The following is a 16,926-nucleotide window of genomic DNA, read 5'->3' as shown; positions in this document are numbered from 1 at the left end:
CCTGCAAGCCCCCCCCCCCCCCTGTTGAGACGTAATTACTTGCCATACTAAATTTATTTGATTGGTATTTAGTCTTTCACTTTACGTGGTGGGGAGTGGTAAATTTCAAGAGCTGTTCACAGGCATGACAACTTTGCTAAGTACGATAGTAATTGCTGATGAAAAATTAGTACAACATTCAATATGAATGAAGTTCAGTTTGTGACTGGTTCCCCGCTAGAAGCAGCTCTCTGAAATGAGCCCGTGTGCAACAACCATGTTTTTCCAAGAGTTAAGTTTATCAGACCAGTGATAAGACCAATTGTGGATGAACGATTTTCCTTTCAAGAAACGCTGTTCACTTCAAGGTCAGGCAATACCGAAAGTATTGCCAACAAGACTTTGGAAGTATGGACCCTGGATTTGACCCCAATGATGTAAAAAAAACCCAAAAAACAAAAACTAACCACAATCTCTTTCCAGTTCAGATGAAAGGAAAAACACATTAGAAGGTTTTTATTATTTTAACTTGAACCGAAGCACAGATATCACAACTTTAATATCCATGTTCGCTTGTTACCTTTTCAACGATCAAAAAGTTTTCACGAACTTTGTAGATCCAAATTGTTAACATTATAAACACAATTTAGTTTCACTGTGATGGTAAGGGGAATGGCAATCTAAGAGCCTGGATTGGCTCAGTCGGGTTTTTAACTGCACTTGAAACTTGAAATTCACAGCAATATGGGGGTGTGTGTATTTGATACTTTTATATTCCCCCCCCCCCAAAAAAAAAAAAATGAACCGAAGCGCAGATATCAACAAATTTCCACGAATTTAGGCATAGAAATACACTTAAGTCTCATTGTGGCGAGGGGTAAGGCAATATATGAGCCTATGTTGGCTCAATCGTTTTAGTTATTTATTACTTTACTTGAAACTTGGAATTCGCCGCATAAATGAGCTGGGCTGCTATTAGTTATTGTTGTTTTTTTTTACAAAAAAAAGGAAACCGATGCAAATCACAACCTCATACCAGGCGCGCTCACCCTTGCAACATTCAAAAGCTTTTCACGAACCTTTCCCAACTCTTTTATGTTAATAACAAAGATTAATCCAAACATGTTTGATTATTATTTAAAAACAAGTTGTCACCGTTTAAGTGCATTTGGTAATGTTGGAAGTTAGAACCCACAATCAAGTATCCTGTGCAAACAAAACAACCTCAGGTGACTCATTCTGTTATTGTACACGTGGATTCGAACACGTTTTCGTTTCGACACTTTGTCCCACTGAGATCATTGGGGCTGCAGATAAAAGGCCCAAAAGTTCGTTCAACATAGATCTTTTGATTTTGATTTTCTTGGCACCAAGAGGTGTTGCATGAACTTCCAAAGGCTATAATCACTTATGGAGGCTAGGAAGAAATGCCCTTACACTGTTCACATTGAACCCAGTCTAAAGTCTAGGCTAAAAAAAAAACTTTCGAGAAAACTACAAAAGATCTCAGTTCCAGCGGCGACCTAAATCAACGCTTCCCCGACCCCCGACCCGGAGGTGACATTTAACTCTTAAAAAAAAAAACCTTATTGAGCAGAGTGATCGAAGGCTATTGAATGATCTTACTGGTTTTTAAAGGCAAACCAATTGGAAATAAACGAAGAACGTTTTCTCAGTTTGATTGTGAATCATTTTCTTTCTAATACAGTATTTGTATTGGGCGCTTGGAGTTATAGTCTAGCAGGTCCTTGGGAAAAGTATGAAAACCTTTCTGAGTAGGCCTACAAGGGCCATCCTATCTGTACAAAATGGTAGAGGCCTTGATATAATGTTCTGGCTACTTAACAACAATTTTGTTGATTTTTCTGACGGTAAAACAAAAAATCGGAAATCTGACTAAAGTAGAAAGAATATCATGACTGGTTTACCCTCAATAAAGAAGACACAATTACCAGCGCCTTTGATTTTTTTTTACAGGACGATGCACCCTTTTTCAAATTACATCTGTGATATGGCGCATTCGTTGGAAGCAGCAAGCCGGCCGATGCATTTGAAGAACACGTTATTTGCCGAAAGTACACAATACATTTAATCTTATCTTCCTCTCTTCATATTACCCAAAAGGGTGGTAATTACCTTTTCAAGTTGAGAGCATTATTCTAAACAAGACCAGAAACTCATTGGAATGGCTTTGGCGAAATAAAATGTTGCTTCATCAACTCAGTACAACAACCAAGATTCAAATAAAGTGAACAGAACAGAAACTGTACACATAACTTTACTTCTTATGAACTGTTTTATTTTTGCTTTGGAATGATCAAGTACAAGCATCAGTAAAAGTTATCTTTGGAAAGGAAAATCCAGTAAAGGAAGCTCCAGTTGAGAAATCTTAAGAAAAGGAAGCTCAAGTAAAGGAAGTTTCAGTTATGACGCTTCAGTAAAGGAAGTCCCTGTAAAGGGAGCTCCAATTAAGGAAACTCCAGTAAAGAAAGTCGATGTTAATTAAGCACAAGTTAATTAAGCTCCAGTAAAGGAAGCTCCAGTTGAGGAAGCTCCAGTTAAGGAAGCTCCAGTAAAGGAAGCTCCAGTTAAGGAAGCTACAGTAGAGGAAGCTCCAGTAAAGGAAGCTCCAGCAAAGGAAGCTCCAGTAAAGGAAGTTTCAGTTAAGGAAGCTCCAGTAAAGGAAGTTTCAGTTAAGGAAGCTGCAGTAGAGGAAGCTCCAGCAAAGGAAGCTCCAGTAAAGGAAGTTTCAGTAAAGGAAGCTCCAGTTCAGTTCATGAAGCTACAGTAAAGGATCAAACTCCAGGAAAAGCTCCAGTAAAGGGAGCTCCAGTAAAGAAAGTTCCCTAAGGAAGTGATAGTAAATGAAGCCCCTGTTGAGGAAGCTCAAATAAAGGGAGCCACAGAAAGAAACTTCAGCAAAGGAGGCCACTGTAAAAGAGCCCTTCACGATTAAAAATAATCTGGAAAATGGATTTGAAGTCATGTAAAACTTTAAACAAATTGCTTACATTTAAGTTTAATTGTGGCAAGGGGAATGGCAATATATGAGTTGGGTTGGCTCAGTCAGGTTTTTTGAATTTACTTTAAACTTGGAATTTGTAGCATTTAAATGAGCTGGGCCCAGTTTCACAAAGCTGAATAAGCCAAGAATTATACTATTCCCTAAGCACCTTTCTGCTAAGCAAAACTAAGGAAGATACAAGTCACAGATTGTAAAGGCTGGTAATCAAAATTTGGTTTTGTGCTGAAGCAGCTCTTTGAAATCGGGCCCAGGTTTCTTAGAACTATTTAGTATTTATTGTTACTTCTTTCATAGAGCTGTTTAAGCGGAAAAATTGCTCTCAAGAAGTTCCTGCTTAGCAGAAATGAGCAGGATACCAGTCACAAATTGTACAGGTGACGTGTCATTTTGGCTGGTGACCATAATCTGGTAAGCATAATTTGGTTTTGCTTATGGAATTTGGCCAAGCGGAGAGCAGAATGCTTAAGCCAAATCTTCATTTTCATCCTCTTCTTCCTCCTCCTCATCATAATCTCCTTCGTCATCTGCGGTTGCATCCTGGTACTGCTGGTACTCAGACACCAAGTCGTTCATGTTGCTCTCAGCCTCAGTGAACTCCATCTCATCCATACCCTCACCAGTGTACCAATGCAAGAAAGCCTTACGCCTGAACATAGCAGTGAACTGCTCAGAGATGCGCTTGAACAGCTCCTGGATGGCGGTGCTGTTGCCGATAAAGGTGGCAGACATCTTCAGACCACGTGGTGGGATGTCACAGACAGCTGTCTTCACGTTGTTGGGGATCCATTCTACGAAGTAGCTGCTGTTCTTGTTCTGGACATTCAGCATTTGCTCATCAACCTCCTTCATGGACATGATTCCACGGAAGATGGCAGCTACTGTGAGGTAGCGACCATGACGAGGATCGCAGGCGGCCATCATGTTCTTGGAATCAAACATCTGCTGGGTCAGCTCTGGGACGGTCAAGGCACGGTACTGTGCACTACCTCTGCTGGTCAGGGGTGCAAAGCCAGGCATGAAGAAGTGGAGACGGGGAAAGGGAACCATGTTGACAGCCAACTTGCGGAGATCAGCATTGAGCTGGCCAGGGAACCTGAGACAAGTGGTTACACCACTCATGGTAGCAGACACAAGATGGTTGAGATCACCGTATGTTGGGGTGGTCAGCTTCAGGGTACGGAAGCAAATGTCATAAAGTGCCTCATTGTCGATGCAGTAGGTCTCATCTGTGTTTTCTACAAGCTGATGGACAGAGAGAGTGGCATTGTACGGCTCTACAACAGTATCAGATACTTTGGGTGATGGCACAACACTGAAGGTGTTCATGATGCGGTCTGGGTATTCTTCACGGATCTTGCTGATGAGGAGTGTTCCCATCCCTGAGCCAGTGCCGCCACCAAGGGAATGTGTAAGTTGGAAACCCTAGTAGAAATGACAAAAAAACACAAGTTTCTGAAAAGCTATCAAAAGGTATCTCTTTTTTAGAACAAACATAGGAACAAAGGCCATTCCAGTCAACATAACTGTTTACTCTTACTTATAAGTTTCATCAAAGAGATGGTGGAGTTGTTAATACTCAAAACAATACACATTTATAGTTACAGAATATATACATTAATGTCCCGGATGAACAGACATTGCGCTACAAAATGGCCGCGCGCATAGCGGTAGGAACTTTTTCCTAAAATCGTATTCTTTTTATGATTGCAATAACCGATCTTGAAAAAATAAAAACCAAATCGCCATTCAATAATATTCACTCAATCAATGTCACATGTACAAATTGTTACTGGTTAACCAGCTCATTTTTGCTAAACAGAAAATAGTTAACCATGAGTTTTTCCTGCTTAATAGAGCTACTTAAAAGTAGCTATAAGAAAGTGGACCCTGGGCTGTGTCGTTACAGACATCTTTACTCATACAACACATTTTACATAAATGCACTTCACAGCGTAATAAATCAAGGCATAACTGTCTCTGGACTCTGGAATTTGGAATGCACCAACAAAATTAATATTTTATTTTCAACTGTCAAATAGAGACTGTCCATATTTAGTAGGGGTCATCAAAGGTGTATAATAGTCATGCAAGATTGAAGAACGTTTCAGATGAGACATCTTCCCCTCACAAGACAAATATTTTGTTTTGAGGGGAATTTTGACAAATTTTCTTAAAGGGTTTACAGAGCAATGTAATAGCAAAATGTTGGGAGTGAGGAGCTTGTGTTTTTGAAAGACCTTTTTACACCGCAAACCAAAATTCCCAGGATTTCTTTTCTTTAGAAACCAGGGTAGCTAATTCCTGGGAGTTTGCAAGGGTTAGTAACTACAGTGTGAATAGGTCAACAAATTTGCCTGGGAATGTCCATCGAAATTTGGGAATGTCCCAGGAAATTTTGTTCTTGTGTAAAAGAGACTAAGCTTTTGAGGAAACAGAGGAAGAAGTTTTCAACAGATGAGCAAAATACCGTGTCGAAAATTGTACGTGTGACATGGTAGTTTGGCTGGTAACCTTATTTAGGTAACCATAATGTGTTTGTGCTTAAAAGGCAGTGGACACTATTGGTAATTACTCAAAATAATTACTTTCATAAAACCTTTTTTGATTACGAATAATTGGGAGAGGTTGATAGTAAAAAAAATGTGAGAAACAGCTCCCTCTGAAGTTATGTAGTTTTCGAGAAAGACGTAATTTTTCATGAATTTGATTTTGAGACCTCAGATTTAGAATTTGAGGTCTCAAAATCAACCATCTGAAAGCACACACCTTCGTGTGACCATGGTGTTTTTTCTTTCATTGATATCTCGCAACTTCAGCGACTGATTGAGCTCAAATTTTCACAGGTTTGTTATTTGATGCATATGTTGAGATACATTAACTGTGAAGACTAGTCTTTGACAAAATTACTAAAAGTGTTCAGTGTCTTTAAAGCAGCTCTATGAAATTTGGCCCAGGTTATTCATAACTGCACTTTACTCTGAGATTGTTTCTAAGTCCTCCTTTAAAGCCATTATACACTTTCGGTACAGAAAACAAAATAAAAGTTCACAGATTTACAAATATTTTACAGGTTTTACAGAAGGTAATGGTGCTTCTCTTGAAATATTGTTCCATGAAATGCTTTACTTTTTCAGAAAACATTAAAACAATATCAATTCTCGATAGCGAGAATTACAGATTAATTTTAAACACATGCCATGACACGGCGAAACGCGCGAAAACAAGCGTAGGTTTTCCCGTTATTTTCTCCCGACTCCGATGACCGATTGAGCCTAAATTTTCACAGGTTTGTTATTTTATACATAAGTTGTGATACACGCAGTGTGGGACTTGGACAATACTTTTTACCGAAAGTGTGTAATGGCTTTAAAGAAGAATTTCAACAATTTCCTGCAGTAGTTCGCATCCCTGATGAGTGGGGAGTGGAAACATCTGATTCATGTCAGGGAATGAATAATCAACTGCATGTGACTATATTCTGTCTCCTATGGGGATACAACCAGACCAACATTCTTCTCACCAGCAGTGAGAAATATGACAAGCCAGGAAGCGAATGTATTCATGTGTAAGTTGGTCTTATCTATGTATAATAATATTACAAACTGGAAAAATAGTCTGGGACCCCAAAACACACAATGACAGAAACTTATGATGACAAAAAGGTCCCACACTAAATATTCTCTTTGGTCAAGTTTAAATATAAAAAGAGAAAAAGAAAGTGAAAAAACCCAAAACATCAAGACTCTATGTGTTTGTTCTTCTCATTTTGTAAATTGGTTGTCATTTCCCATGACGACTTTAACTTAAGAACTGAAGGCCACATGTTTTTATTTGTAACCATATCACATTGATTATTTGTAACCATATCACATTGATTATTTGTAACCATACCACATTGATTATTTGTAACCATATCACATTGATTTTTTATTTCTATTCCAAGATAAAAGGAGACAACATTTGGGGATAATAGAAATTGCTATTGCAAACTCATAACCAACCAAAAGGACGTTTTGACCGTAGCAGAATGCTTTGACGGTAGCAGAGTGTAAATCTCTTGGTGAGGGTCTAAACATTTTGGGAAAACACAACAAACTAACCAGGAAAAAAAATTTAAACTGTAAATGGCTTTGAAAATAGAAGCTTTCCTTATATATAGAAAATAACCAGGTCAACATATTTCACAGGCACTTGTTCATATAGAACTGAAAGTGACAATGTATCTTATTGTTAAAACAGGAAACAAAGGGAAGTCTATAACGAGGGACAGACATAGAAATCATTAAGGTCATTGTTTATCTCCTAAACACAGCAGATGCAGCTCCCAGATTTTTACCAATCAAGATCAATAAAACAAGGTCGCACAAAAAGGTTTCATTTTTCACAATAATGCACGAACAATGAGAGCGAGAAGAAAAACCTTGTAATTAGCAATTAATAATAGCGTCTGGTCTTACTATGAATTGAGAATTTGACAGATTGCTGGTTGGATTTGTTGACCGCAAACAGCTTTTGGTGTTGTCCATTGTTTGACAAAATGTCTGGTCTTCGATTCTATTGTGTCTATCCCCACCCAGGGTCCTTCATCATGAAGCTGTTAATAATCAAATAAAATAAAATTCCTAAGCACAGAAAAATATTGCTTAGCAGAAATGGGTTACCAGCCAAAATATTATTGAATATACCCTGTGACTGGTTCCCTGATAATTGTTGCTTGGCAAACAATATTGCTAAATTGTGATTTTTTGCTTTGCAGGAATTACTAGAATACTAGTCACAAATTGTACATTATTATTTTGTTCTAAGCAACATTTCAATCAAAGAAAGTGTAATTAAGGTTTTAAAGAAAAAAAGAAAAAAGAACCAGTGTGCACCAACCTGCAAACAATCACATCCTTCAGCCTCCTTGCGTACAACGTCCAAGACAGTATCTACAAGCTCAGCTCCCTCTGTGTAGTGACCCTTAGCCCAGTTGTTTCCAGCTCCGCTCTGTCCAAACACAAAGTTGTCTGGTCTGAAGATCTGTCCGAATGGTCCAGATCGGACAGAGTCCATGGTGCCTGGCTCCAAGTCGACGAGTACGGCTCTTGGTACATATTTGCCACCTGAAATGGAAAAGAACAGATTTTAGTTAGGTTATGCAAGTGATCTTTGCTTAAACTAATTTTAATGTGTTTTCAATCAATAAGGGGATTTGGTTCAAAAAAGATTTAACAAATTTGAATTGTGTCACAGAATACTCAAGTATCAGGTCCTGGAAAATTCCTTATGGTCAAGAAAACACCAACAAAACTCTACAGAACGAAAACAAAACTCTAGCCAGGAATGGAACCACATGGCGAGCACTTTAGGCACTGGCTGCCCCTTTGGTTGGGAGGGGGAGGAAAGATCATGGTCAAAGTATTTCATGAACCTCAAGCCTGGAATGCCTAGGAGGCTTATGGCCTCTAGTGCCCCTGGTCTTGTACTTGGTGCCCCTTTTAAAGTCCCACAGACCTTATAACATATTCCAGGGGAAATGCAAAATGAAAATTGTCTTGCCTTTTCAAGATAAAGTTTCCAGGCCTTAGACCCAACAGGTGAGATTCAACAGACCCCCTTCTAAAGTAATAACTATCCTCACATCATAAACAGGGATCGTCCACAACAACGCAGGCCGAGTGGCTCAACATTTTTTCCTGGACCTTAAAACTCAAGCCCTGACAATCCAAACCTCATCTGCCAGAAGCACAAAATCTTGCTCAGCACAGAAAACTCCTTCTTAGCAAAAATAAGTTACCAGCCAAAATACCATACATTTAACATTGCTGTGACTAGCACATGTATGCCACAAATTTCTTGATTTGCTAAGCAGAAATTTCTGCTAATTAGCTTGATGAATCTGTTGGCCCTATGGTCATCTGTTATTATACAGGCACATAGACAGCTGAGTCATCTCATTCTCTGCATTGTTTATTTTACCATTTTCTTTTTACACTTTCCTCTTATCCCAAGCGTCCCTATATCATTACTCATTGTTGTTTTAAGTTATGAGTGAACACAACTGTACAATTGATTTCATAATTTGGGAAGGAAACTGCTGTATCAAACCAGTTTTGTTTCCCAAATGTTTTATCCCAATTATCAAGTTTATCAGATATCTTCTCTATTTTTCTATTTTTCTTTTCACAGACTTGGAACACCTTGGGTATACCATGCTTTTTATTGAAATATTTTATTATTTTTTCGACAAAAAATTCTTCAAATTTTATTTTAAAGAAAAACCTCTTCGAGTGTTCCCCTTGAACATCCGTCCATGTGTACACATTGTTAAAAATTATCGAACAGAAACAGGGTTATCAAACAATGTGAAGTGGGAACTCGCCATATGTATGACTAATTGGTGACTCTCTTTTCAGAATACACCCGTGTGTATAAAATGTCTATATTTTGATGTTGGTATCTATGTATACATTACCCAAGTAATATGCCTGTGATTTTCTTTTTCCCACAGAGCTCGGGAAAGTACCGAGTATAATGTGCTTAAAAATACGTATCATTTATAATGGGTAAAACCCAAACCAACATTCGTTATTCCTGATATCTATTAAATGTATAGGCCTACTGTACTGTGTAAAAGTAATTTAATATCTTGTCCAACATCCATTACATTGAGTTGATCTGAACGAAATCTTTTTTAAAAAACCCAGTCTTGCTGACCCCTCGAGCCCCAAATCAATCATTCCACTACTAGACATTGCCAGACATCTCCCTGATACGGTGACCATGCAAACACCTCAGCCCTGCTTAACATTTTCCTTCCTATTCAAATTAGGCGGCAAATGAGAGAAAGCCAGGGAGAGGACAATTTGGATTGTCACTGATGCCCAGGCGGAGTAATTCTCTCCGTCTTTAGTGATGGGGCAAACTTATTATCATCTATGAGTCATTCCTTGTCTGAGCTTGGTACACTTGCAGGGCTAATTATGTTTCTCACCCTGTGCATATGGGACCCTTTTTGATGCTTTTTGCTTAAAGGCACCAACACCTTTGGTAATTGTCGAAGACCAGTATTCTCACTTGGTGTATCCCAACATACGCATACAAAAACAAATCTGTTAAAAATTTGACTCAATTTGTCAAAGAAAAAAACACCACTGTTGCACAATTTTGTGTCAGATGCCTAATCATACCCAGGCCTGAAGTCTCTTAATATTAATTTTGAGTAAAAAATTACCTCTTTCACAAATAAGTTACTTCAAGGGAGTCGTTTCTCACAAGTTCTAACTTTCAACAGCTCTCCATTGCATGTACGATTTTATAACTCCAACAATTATTTTGAGTAATTACTAATAGTGTTCAGTGTCTTTAAATAAAGAGAAACTCATTAACATACATGAGTCATTCATGTTGCATTAATGTAAATTGAAACAGCACATTGGCTTCTACTCCATACTCTGATAGGTGCATGTGGTGTACAAAACATTTGGGGTGTTTATGTAAAAACCACAGTGCCACACCACTGTTGCTCTTTGTTATACATGTGGGGGTATTTGTTGGGGACAGTTTCATAATTAAAGGATTTGGGTACCTTTTCAAAATGTCCATAGATTTACATTTAACTTACAGGGTTTGAAGATAATGATAGTGGAAAGCTTCCCTTCAAATATTACTTACTGAGGTGCTGTAGTTTTTGAGAAATGAGTAAAACAATGTCATGAAAATACGTTTGTAAATGATTAAAATAATTTTCGTCTCATTAAATAATTAAATAATTTTCCCAAAAACTACAGCACCTCATCACGTAATATTTACAGGGAAGCTTTCCACTATCATTATCTTCAAACTGTGTAAGTTTAGTGTAAATCTGTGGACATTTTGTTTTTTGTCCTACAAAAGTTACATAGAGCCTTTAAAGCTGATATTTTTATAAGCAGAAAATTTTAAATTCTGCTGGGCAAATTTCTTTGCAAAGAAAGAATTAAGTGGGGGTATAAGTCGAAGCACTGGTTATAGCTATTTGTTATTCTGGGTGGTAAACTATTTTTGCTGAGCAAGATTTGTTTGTGCTTAGCAGTTATTTTATTTACAGCTACATGAAATTGGGCCCTGGAGTGCTCTTGCTTATACTGCACTCAGAAATCATCCAAAAATCATTGTTCAAAGTTTAAAATAGTTTATACCCTTTTTCTTCGGCGTTTTTTAAACATTATTCCATCATGTGTTTTTAACTGGAAAACTGAAAAGACCAATCAAAAACAACAAAAGGCCATCTGCCTCAAAAATAATCTTGAAAATTGTCTAGTCTACAAAAAGGTAATGATTGACAACACTCCAATGCACACTCATTGCGAGTATTTATTTGTTTTCTTAACTCAAGCAGAAAATATGGTTAATTAAATTTTTAGTGATTGATATATGTTGGCTTGGCTTTACTCATCACAATTTTAATTACTTGGCAGATGTTTTCTGATAATCCTCCAATTCACAGTATTATTGACGGCTTGAGGACATTTATATGATGTGAATTTACATAGGGGAGATTTGTATTGGCCGATCATTTTACCAGACCTAGCTAAGCTCTGGGGCCAATTTCATGGAGCTGCTTAAGCAAATAATTTGCTTAAGCACGAAAATAGCTCACCTATTTTACACATGTTACTGGCCAAAATGTCATGCCATATACACTGCTTGTGACTGGTATTTAGGTGTTATTCACTTAGCATAACAATTGAGTGAAGTCTTGGCCGGTAATCTGATTTTACTAAGCAAGGATTGTTTTTGCTTATTAGCAAAATAAATTGTTTAAGCAGCTCTATGAAATTGGGCCCTGGTGTTGTCAGCAGCAGCGTGTGGGTTCGCTACCAGGTCTTTATTTCTTCTGTTTTTCACTGTCACATACAGTAGGATGTAGTAAATAATGTGTACATACAATACATGTGACTGAATCGTACGATTTGAATATTGCAGACATTCTGTGTGTGACCTGCAGTATTTTGCATCAAGTCTTCCTCCATAGTTGTAGTATGCACTTTGTTCTATGAGTCAAGTGGCTGATCACTGTTTGCACAAGACCAATACAATCAGTGACATGGATCTGCAAAGCCAGACTGCCCCAATAAATGGATTCAAATTGTTGTCTTGAATCTTTCAGTACATTGTCAAATTTTCTGTACTTCGACCCAACATCACTGTGTGGCAAAATTAAGATCACTTTTCATTTTTTTTTTTAAGTGCTTCAGGGAAATCGATTGTTGAACCAGTGTACATTACATTGCAAATTGGCTTGTAAACCTGATGCATAAAGGCACAGTGTACCTTTGGATTTTTTTAAACCATTCGATTGTTTTATTAATCATTAAGTGGAAAACTAACATGGTTGCGTTTTTGAGATATCACCGAAAAATCCTGAGTAAATTCAATACGCTTAATATTCACGCAGGAAGAATAGTCCCATAGGAAAATACACAATCTGAGAAACGTTACTGCAATGATTCTCGTATGCAGCCCTTTAAATCATTCTTTGTTCATCAAACTAAGAAGAAGTCTATGAAAAAAGGCTATGTCATTACAATAAGTGAACAGGTGGAACAATATTAAAAACAAATTAGTGGCTGTCCCGGCCAGAAGGCCATGATTTACAATGGACTTCAGTTTTTAAAATTGAGGACTTGAATTAAAAGTACACCTGACCCCACGGCTGCAATAAATTATGTCATTATCCTCTGATGAAACTAAAAGGCAAACTCGAAGGCCACTGCCATTGATAGCTCATAGCCAAACTCCTCGTTAATGTTTTTCTGCCGATTAATATTTTATACTCCGGGATACTTATGAAACACGGTAAATTTTTCTCAATTTATAACAACTCAAAAATATCAACAGATCTTGTGCACATGACACTTTAATTTTAAAGGTAACTGAACAAAACAGAATTTTTTATAAAATTTGCTTCAGGCATGCATTTACACCGAGGCCACTGAAACTGTGGCATCGGTTGACCCTGGTCCTGGCCTTGTTGCCCCTTCCAAAGTTACCTTTAATTCAAATTTTGAGTGCCCTTGGCAAAATGAAAATGGCCTTGCCCTCTCAAAGATGAAATTCCAGGAAAGATGTCCCAGTAGCTGTTCATATTTTTTGTTTTAACAAGATTGTTTTCTATTGCTTTTCCCCGTTCTTTTTTCTTCTCAGAATGTAATTGTCAAAAAGAAAATGCTGTACGATATGAGAGGTTTTATACCCCCCCCCCTCTCCCCTCAAAAAAGGGACGCCATGTTTCAGTTACCAGCACAAACACATGCAAGGAATCCAGCGGATTGTATACATGTACATGTACACACGCATGTCATGTAATGCATCTTGTGTCTGACCACCCCAGGCAGGATGACTCATTCTGTGACCTGTACATTAACTCTTATGCTAATTTGAACATGTACATATAACGAACATGTACATATAATGTACATGTACCCTAGGTCGTGAAAAAGCCCAGACATAATGTCTCAAACATGGAGGAAGGAAATACTGGAGTTCCTGTGTGCTGAACAAGTGTGCTGTTCCAATTATTCACTGAATGAAGGCCTGTCTGACAATAGCTGAACATTTTCTGCATAGGTCCAAAGTACATACATTTTGTTAAATACAATTTTGAACACACACAAGCAGTAGTTTTTTGAGTTCTCAGGAAATACTGATCAAATAATTCAGTATTGTGTAAATTCAGTACAGTGGTAAACCATTAAACAACCAGCTGTCCACCATTATTCAATCGCTGCTAAACAGTATTTAAAGCTGCTGTTCTCTGAGTTCGCAACCTCTGTCTAATCTCCACTCAAATTTCTTTCATGGAGTGTTTTTTGGGGGGAAAACAACCAAGAACCAAAAACATTGAAATGACAATAATGATCTTACATGCATGGATGTAGTTTGATCCTTTTTTGAAGAAAGAAACCAACAAAGCTGTTTTGTGTGCATGTCTAGAAGACAAAACCTTTGAACCCCAAATTGTCTCTCTTTTTGAATGTTATTTCTATTAGCTGGCAATAAAAAGCTCATCCCTCAAATTTTTGAAAAATATCTTCCTGAATTTGTTGAGGGTAGTGTTGAACAACAACAGGATTTACTCCGTTGCATAATTTCTTGATCTCCCAGTGAGTAGTGGCTGTATATAATATAGTAAAGTGTTGGCTGTATTACTAGAGTGTTTGAATGGCCAAACTAGCACTGTACACTGGTATGGGATTGAATACATTGAATAAGACTGATACTATACAACCAGGCAGTGGCTGTGTTTAGTCAGAATGCAATAACAACTGACATGACATGAATGAAACCATGGAGGTAGACCGGCCTCCATGATGAAACTGACCATAAGCAACAACGAACAGAATACCAGTCATAGGTTGTGACATGGTATTTTGCCTGGTGGCCTTCTCTGTCCTTACTCTATGATTCTGGTAAGCACAATTTTATGTGCTATAAAGCAAATTTTAAAAGAAACAAATTTTGGCCACTGAGTGCTTGCGTAACATGCTCTGGATTATTGGCCAGGATCATTGAGAGTTCTACCGCCATGGTGCAAAAGTACAACATACCACCAAGGCCTGCTGCATACTTGCATACTTCAATTCAGCAAACATTAAACAATTTTAAAGAAAATATTTTAAAAACATTTTATGGTCCAGTCATATTTCCTGTGGTATAGTGTATAGTAGGCTATTTTCCTAAAGATGAATACAAAATCCCTAGATGTAGCTACATGTACAAATTGTCACTGCTTGAAGCTTGTTGGCTGCATACAGTATTTTAAACAAACTACAACTTTACTCTTATATCATGGAGGCGAAGGACCCATGCTCTTATGAATTAGAAATTCACTAAATTGTAAAATGATAATAAACTCATAAAGTCAAGTTGAACACTTAAACCTGTTTCCCAACAATTTTTGTCTCTGCATATACTGAACAGGCTTTTTTATGTATGATGAGCGAGCACCATAAGCGCCTTTTTGGTGGATACTGGCCCTATATACAAGACTAATAATTGGTATTATTACTAATTATAATTTTGACTAAACAAGAATAGAGGGGGATTGTACTTGTAATATGAATCGTGTACACGCGTACTTAAGGTTAATTTTCCAAGCACAGAACATGACAACGATAGCATGCATCTTATGCATGACTGCTGTTACAACTGCAGTTGCTGTGGCAACGTACACAAATAACACAGTGTGTGGGGAAGATGGGAGGTCGACTTCGAAACTGCAGAGTATACAAAATCACCTGATTTAATATGCACTAAGAATTTCTGAAAAATTCACTCATTCATTTTGCCTCGTCTGCTCAAATTCCTGGATACACCGCTGCAAAAATGTAACTTTTGTTTTTTACATGAGCGAGTGCCATTCAAGACTATTGTATTAGACTCCATGATTACTATTAATAATAATTTTGACTCAACAAGGAGAGAAGTAAAATTGTATTATACATGTAACATGAAATTGTACACATACTCGAGGTTAATTTTCAAAACATGGCAGAAGGTGACAAAGATAACATCTTACGCATTTGACTGCTAATGCAACTGCAGTTGTTGTGGCAACGTACACAAATAGTACAAGGGTGTGGGGAAGATGAGAGGGGGACTTTTACATGTGCGCATGCATACTCCTCGTTATTAGACTTTCTTCTCGGTTACACAGCTATACTAGCGCTGAACACAGTAAGTTGAGAATGGTGATCGTAAGCAAGAATTTGGCGGTTAATTAGCAGAGCCATGGCATTTTGCCCCGATTTCAATTCACTCATAAAAAAAAATATTTAAAAAAACCCAGTCATTTTCCCACACTCCCCTATAAAATAAAATGTGTATAACAAATATTGCCTCTCCTCGGTAATACAATAGACAGACAGTTCTCTAAGAACACACTCTACCTGGCAAGTAGATACACACATAGTGTTACCCCAAACCAAATATATATTAATACCTCACCATGCAATGCCTCAAATCATAAATATTGCCTCTGCTCAAAATCTTGTATAAAAAACACTGTTAAGAAAGGTAACCCAAAATTTTAGTTACCAACTGAACCATCCTACAAAAAACACATGTAAGATATAAGCATCCGCAATCCAAACAGCTTTTTTTTCTCCTTTTATTTGCACCATTCTCTACTTTTAAAGCTGAACATTTCACAAGTTAATGGTATCAATAGGAATGCATTTAAAGGTCCAAATGGTGTCAAAATTGTATCACAAATCCTTTTGCAGACAGTGAAAAAAAAAACAAAAAAAAACATCACCCCCAGGTAACCTGTGGCTGGGCCTGCTGGAAACCATTGACACGTCATCAATGCAGAAATGCAGGTATTGTATAGTTTAAAATTTCTATTCAGACGTAGTCTTTGGTGTAAAGAATGAATGAGAGCTGTGGGAATATGAATTTCTGATTCACACAATGGTTTATTCAGATTCAAACTAAGCCCTGTGTATGGGTGTCGAATACATCATGGAACTAGACACATTTCAAGGTCGAATTCCCGAGGGGTGAACTCGGGTATGAGTATACTAGATATAAATTCAGGTCTTACTTTTTTGTGACTAAAAACCAGCAGGATTAGTGATGTTGACATTTTAATGGTCATCAAGCTTTGTTACTGGTCCTTACTTTTATTTTTCATAAGGGGTTATTTTCTCTACTTTTATTTGCATGAACCAATCAGTGTAGTCAGTGGTCTACATGTACACACATGTACATGTACAGAGTTTTGAAGCAATGGAAGTTTTCCACTTGGACAGAATACTGGACTGGTTTAAATTCAGGATATTTTTAGTGACTAAAGTCAGAAGAACTTAGTTAGCTTATATAGTCCTCCAGCTTTTTCACTGGTTCTTTCCTGATTTAAAAAAGGGTTTTCTTTCAACTTACTATTGTAAACAACA

General features: G+C 37.5%; 1 protein-coding gene across 3 annotated transcripts in view; it reads right to left on the bottom strand.

Moving 5' to 3' along the window:
• Nucleotides 1-2,290: 2,290 nt before the first annotated feature.
• Nucleotides 2,291-16,926, bottom strand: part of LOC139934488 (tubulin beta-4B chain-like) — a 30,311-nt gene continuing 15,675 nt past the window's right edge. For all 3 annotated transcript variants that reach the window (XM_071928736.1, XM_071928737.1, XM_071928738.1), the window contains 2 exons: nt 7,883-8,109; nt 2,291-4,426 (listed from right to left, as the gene is read on the bottom strand). In XM_071928736.1, the coding sequence (XP_071784837.1) occupies nt 3,467-4,426; nt 7,883-8,109 (1,187 nt within the window). In that variant the 3' untranslated portion in view covers nt 2,291-3,466. The remainder of the gene's footprint in view (nt 4,427-7,882; nt 8,110-16,926) is intronic.

This window comes from Asterias amurensis, chromosome 3 (assembly GCF_032118995.1).
Source record: "Asterias amurensis chromosome 3, ASM3211899v1".
Taxonomy (NCBI): Eukaryota; Metazoa; Echinodermata; class Asteroidea; order Forcipulatida; family Asteriidae; genus Asterias; species Asterias amurensis.
Note: the sequence above shows the minus strand (reverse complement) of the source record. Positions and strands in the feature narration are given on the sequence as shown.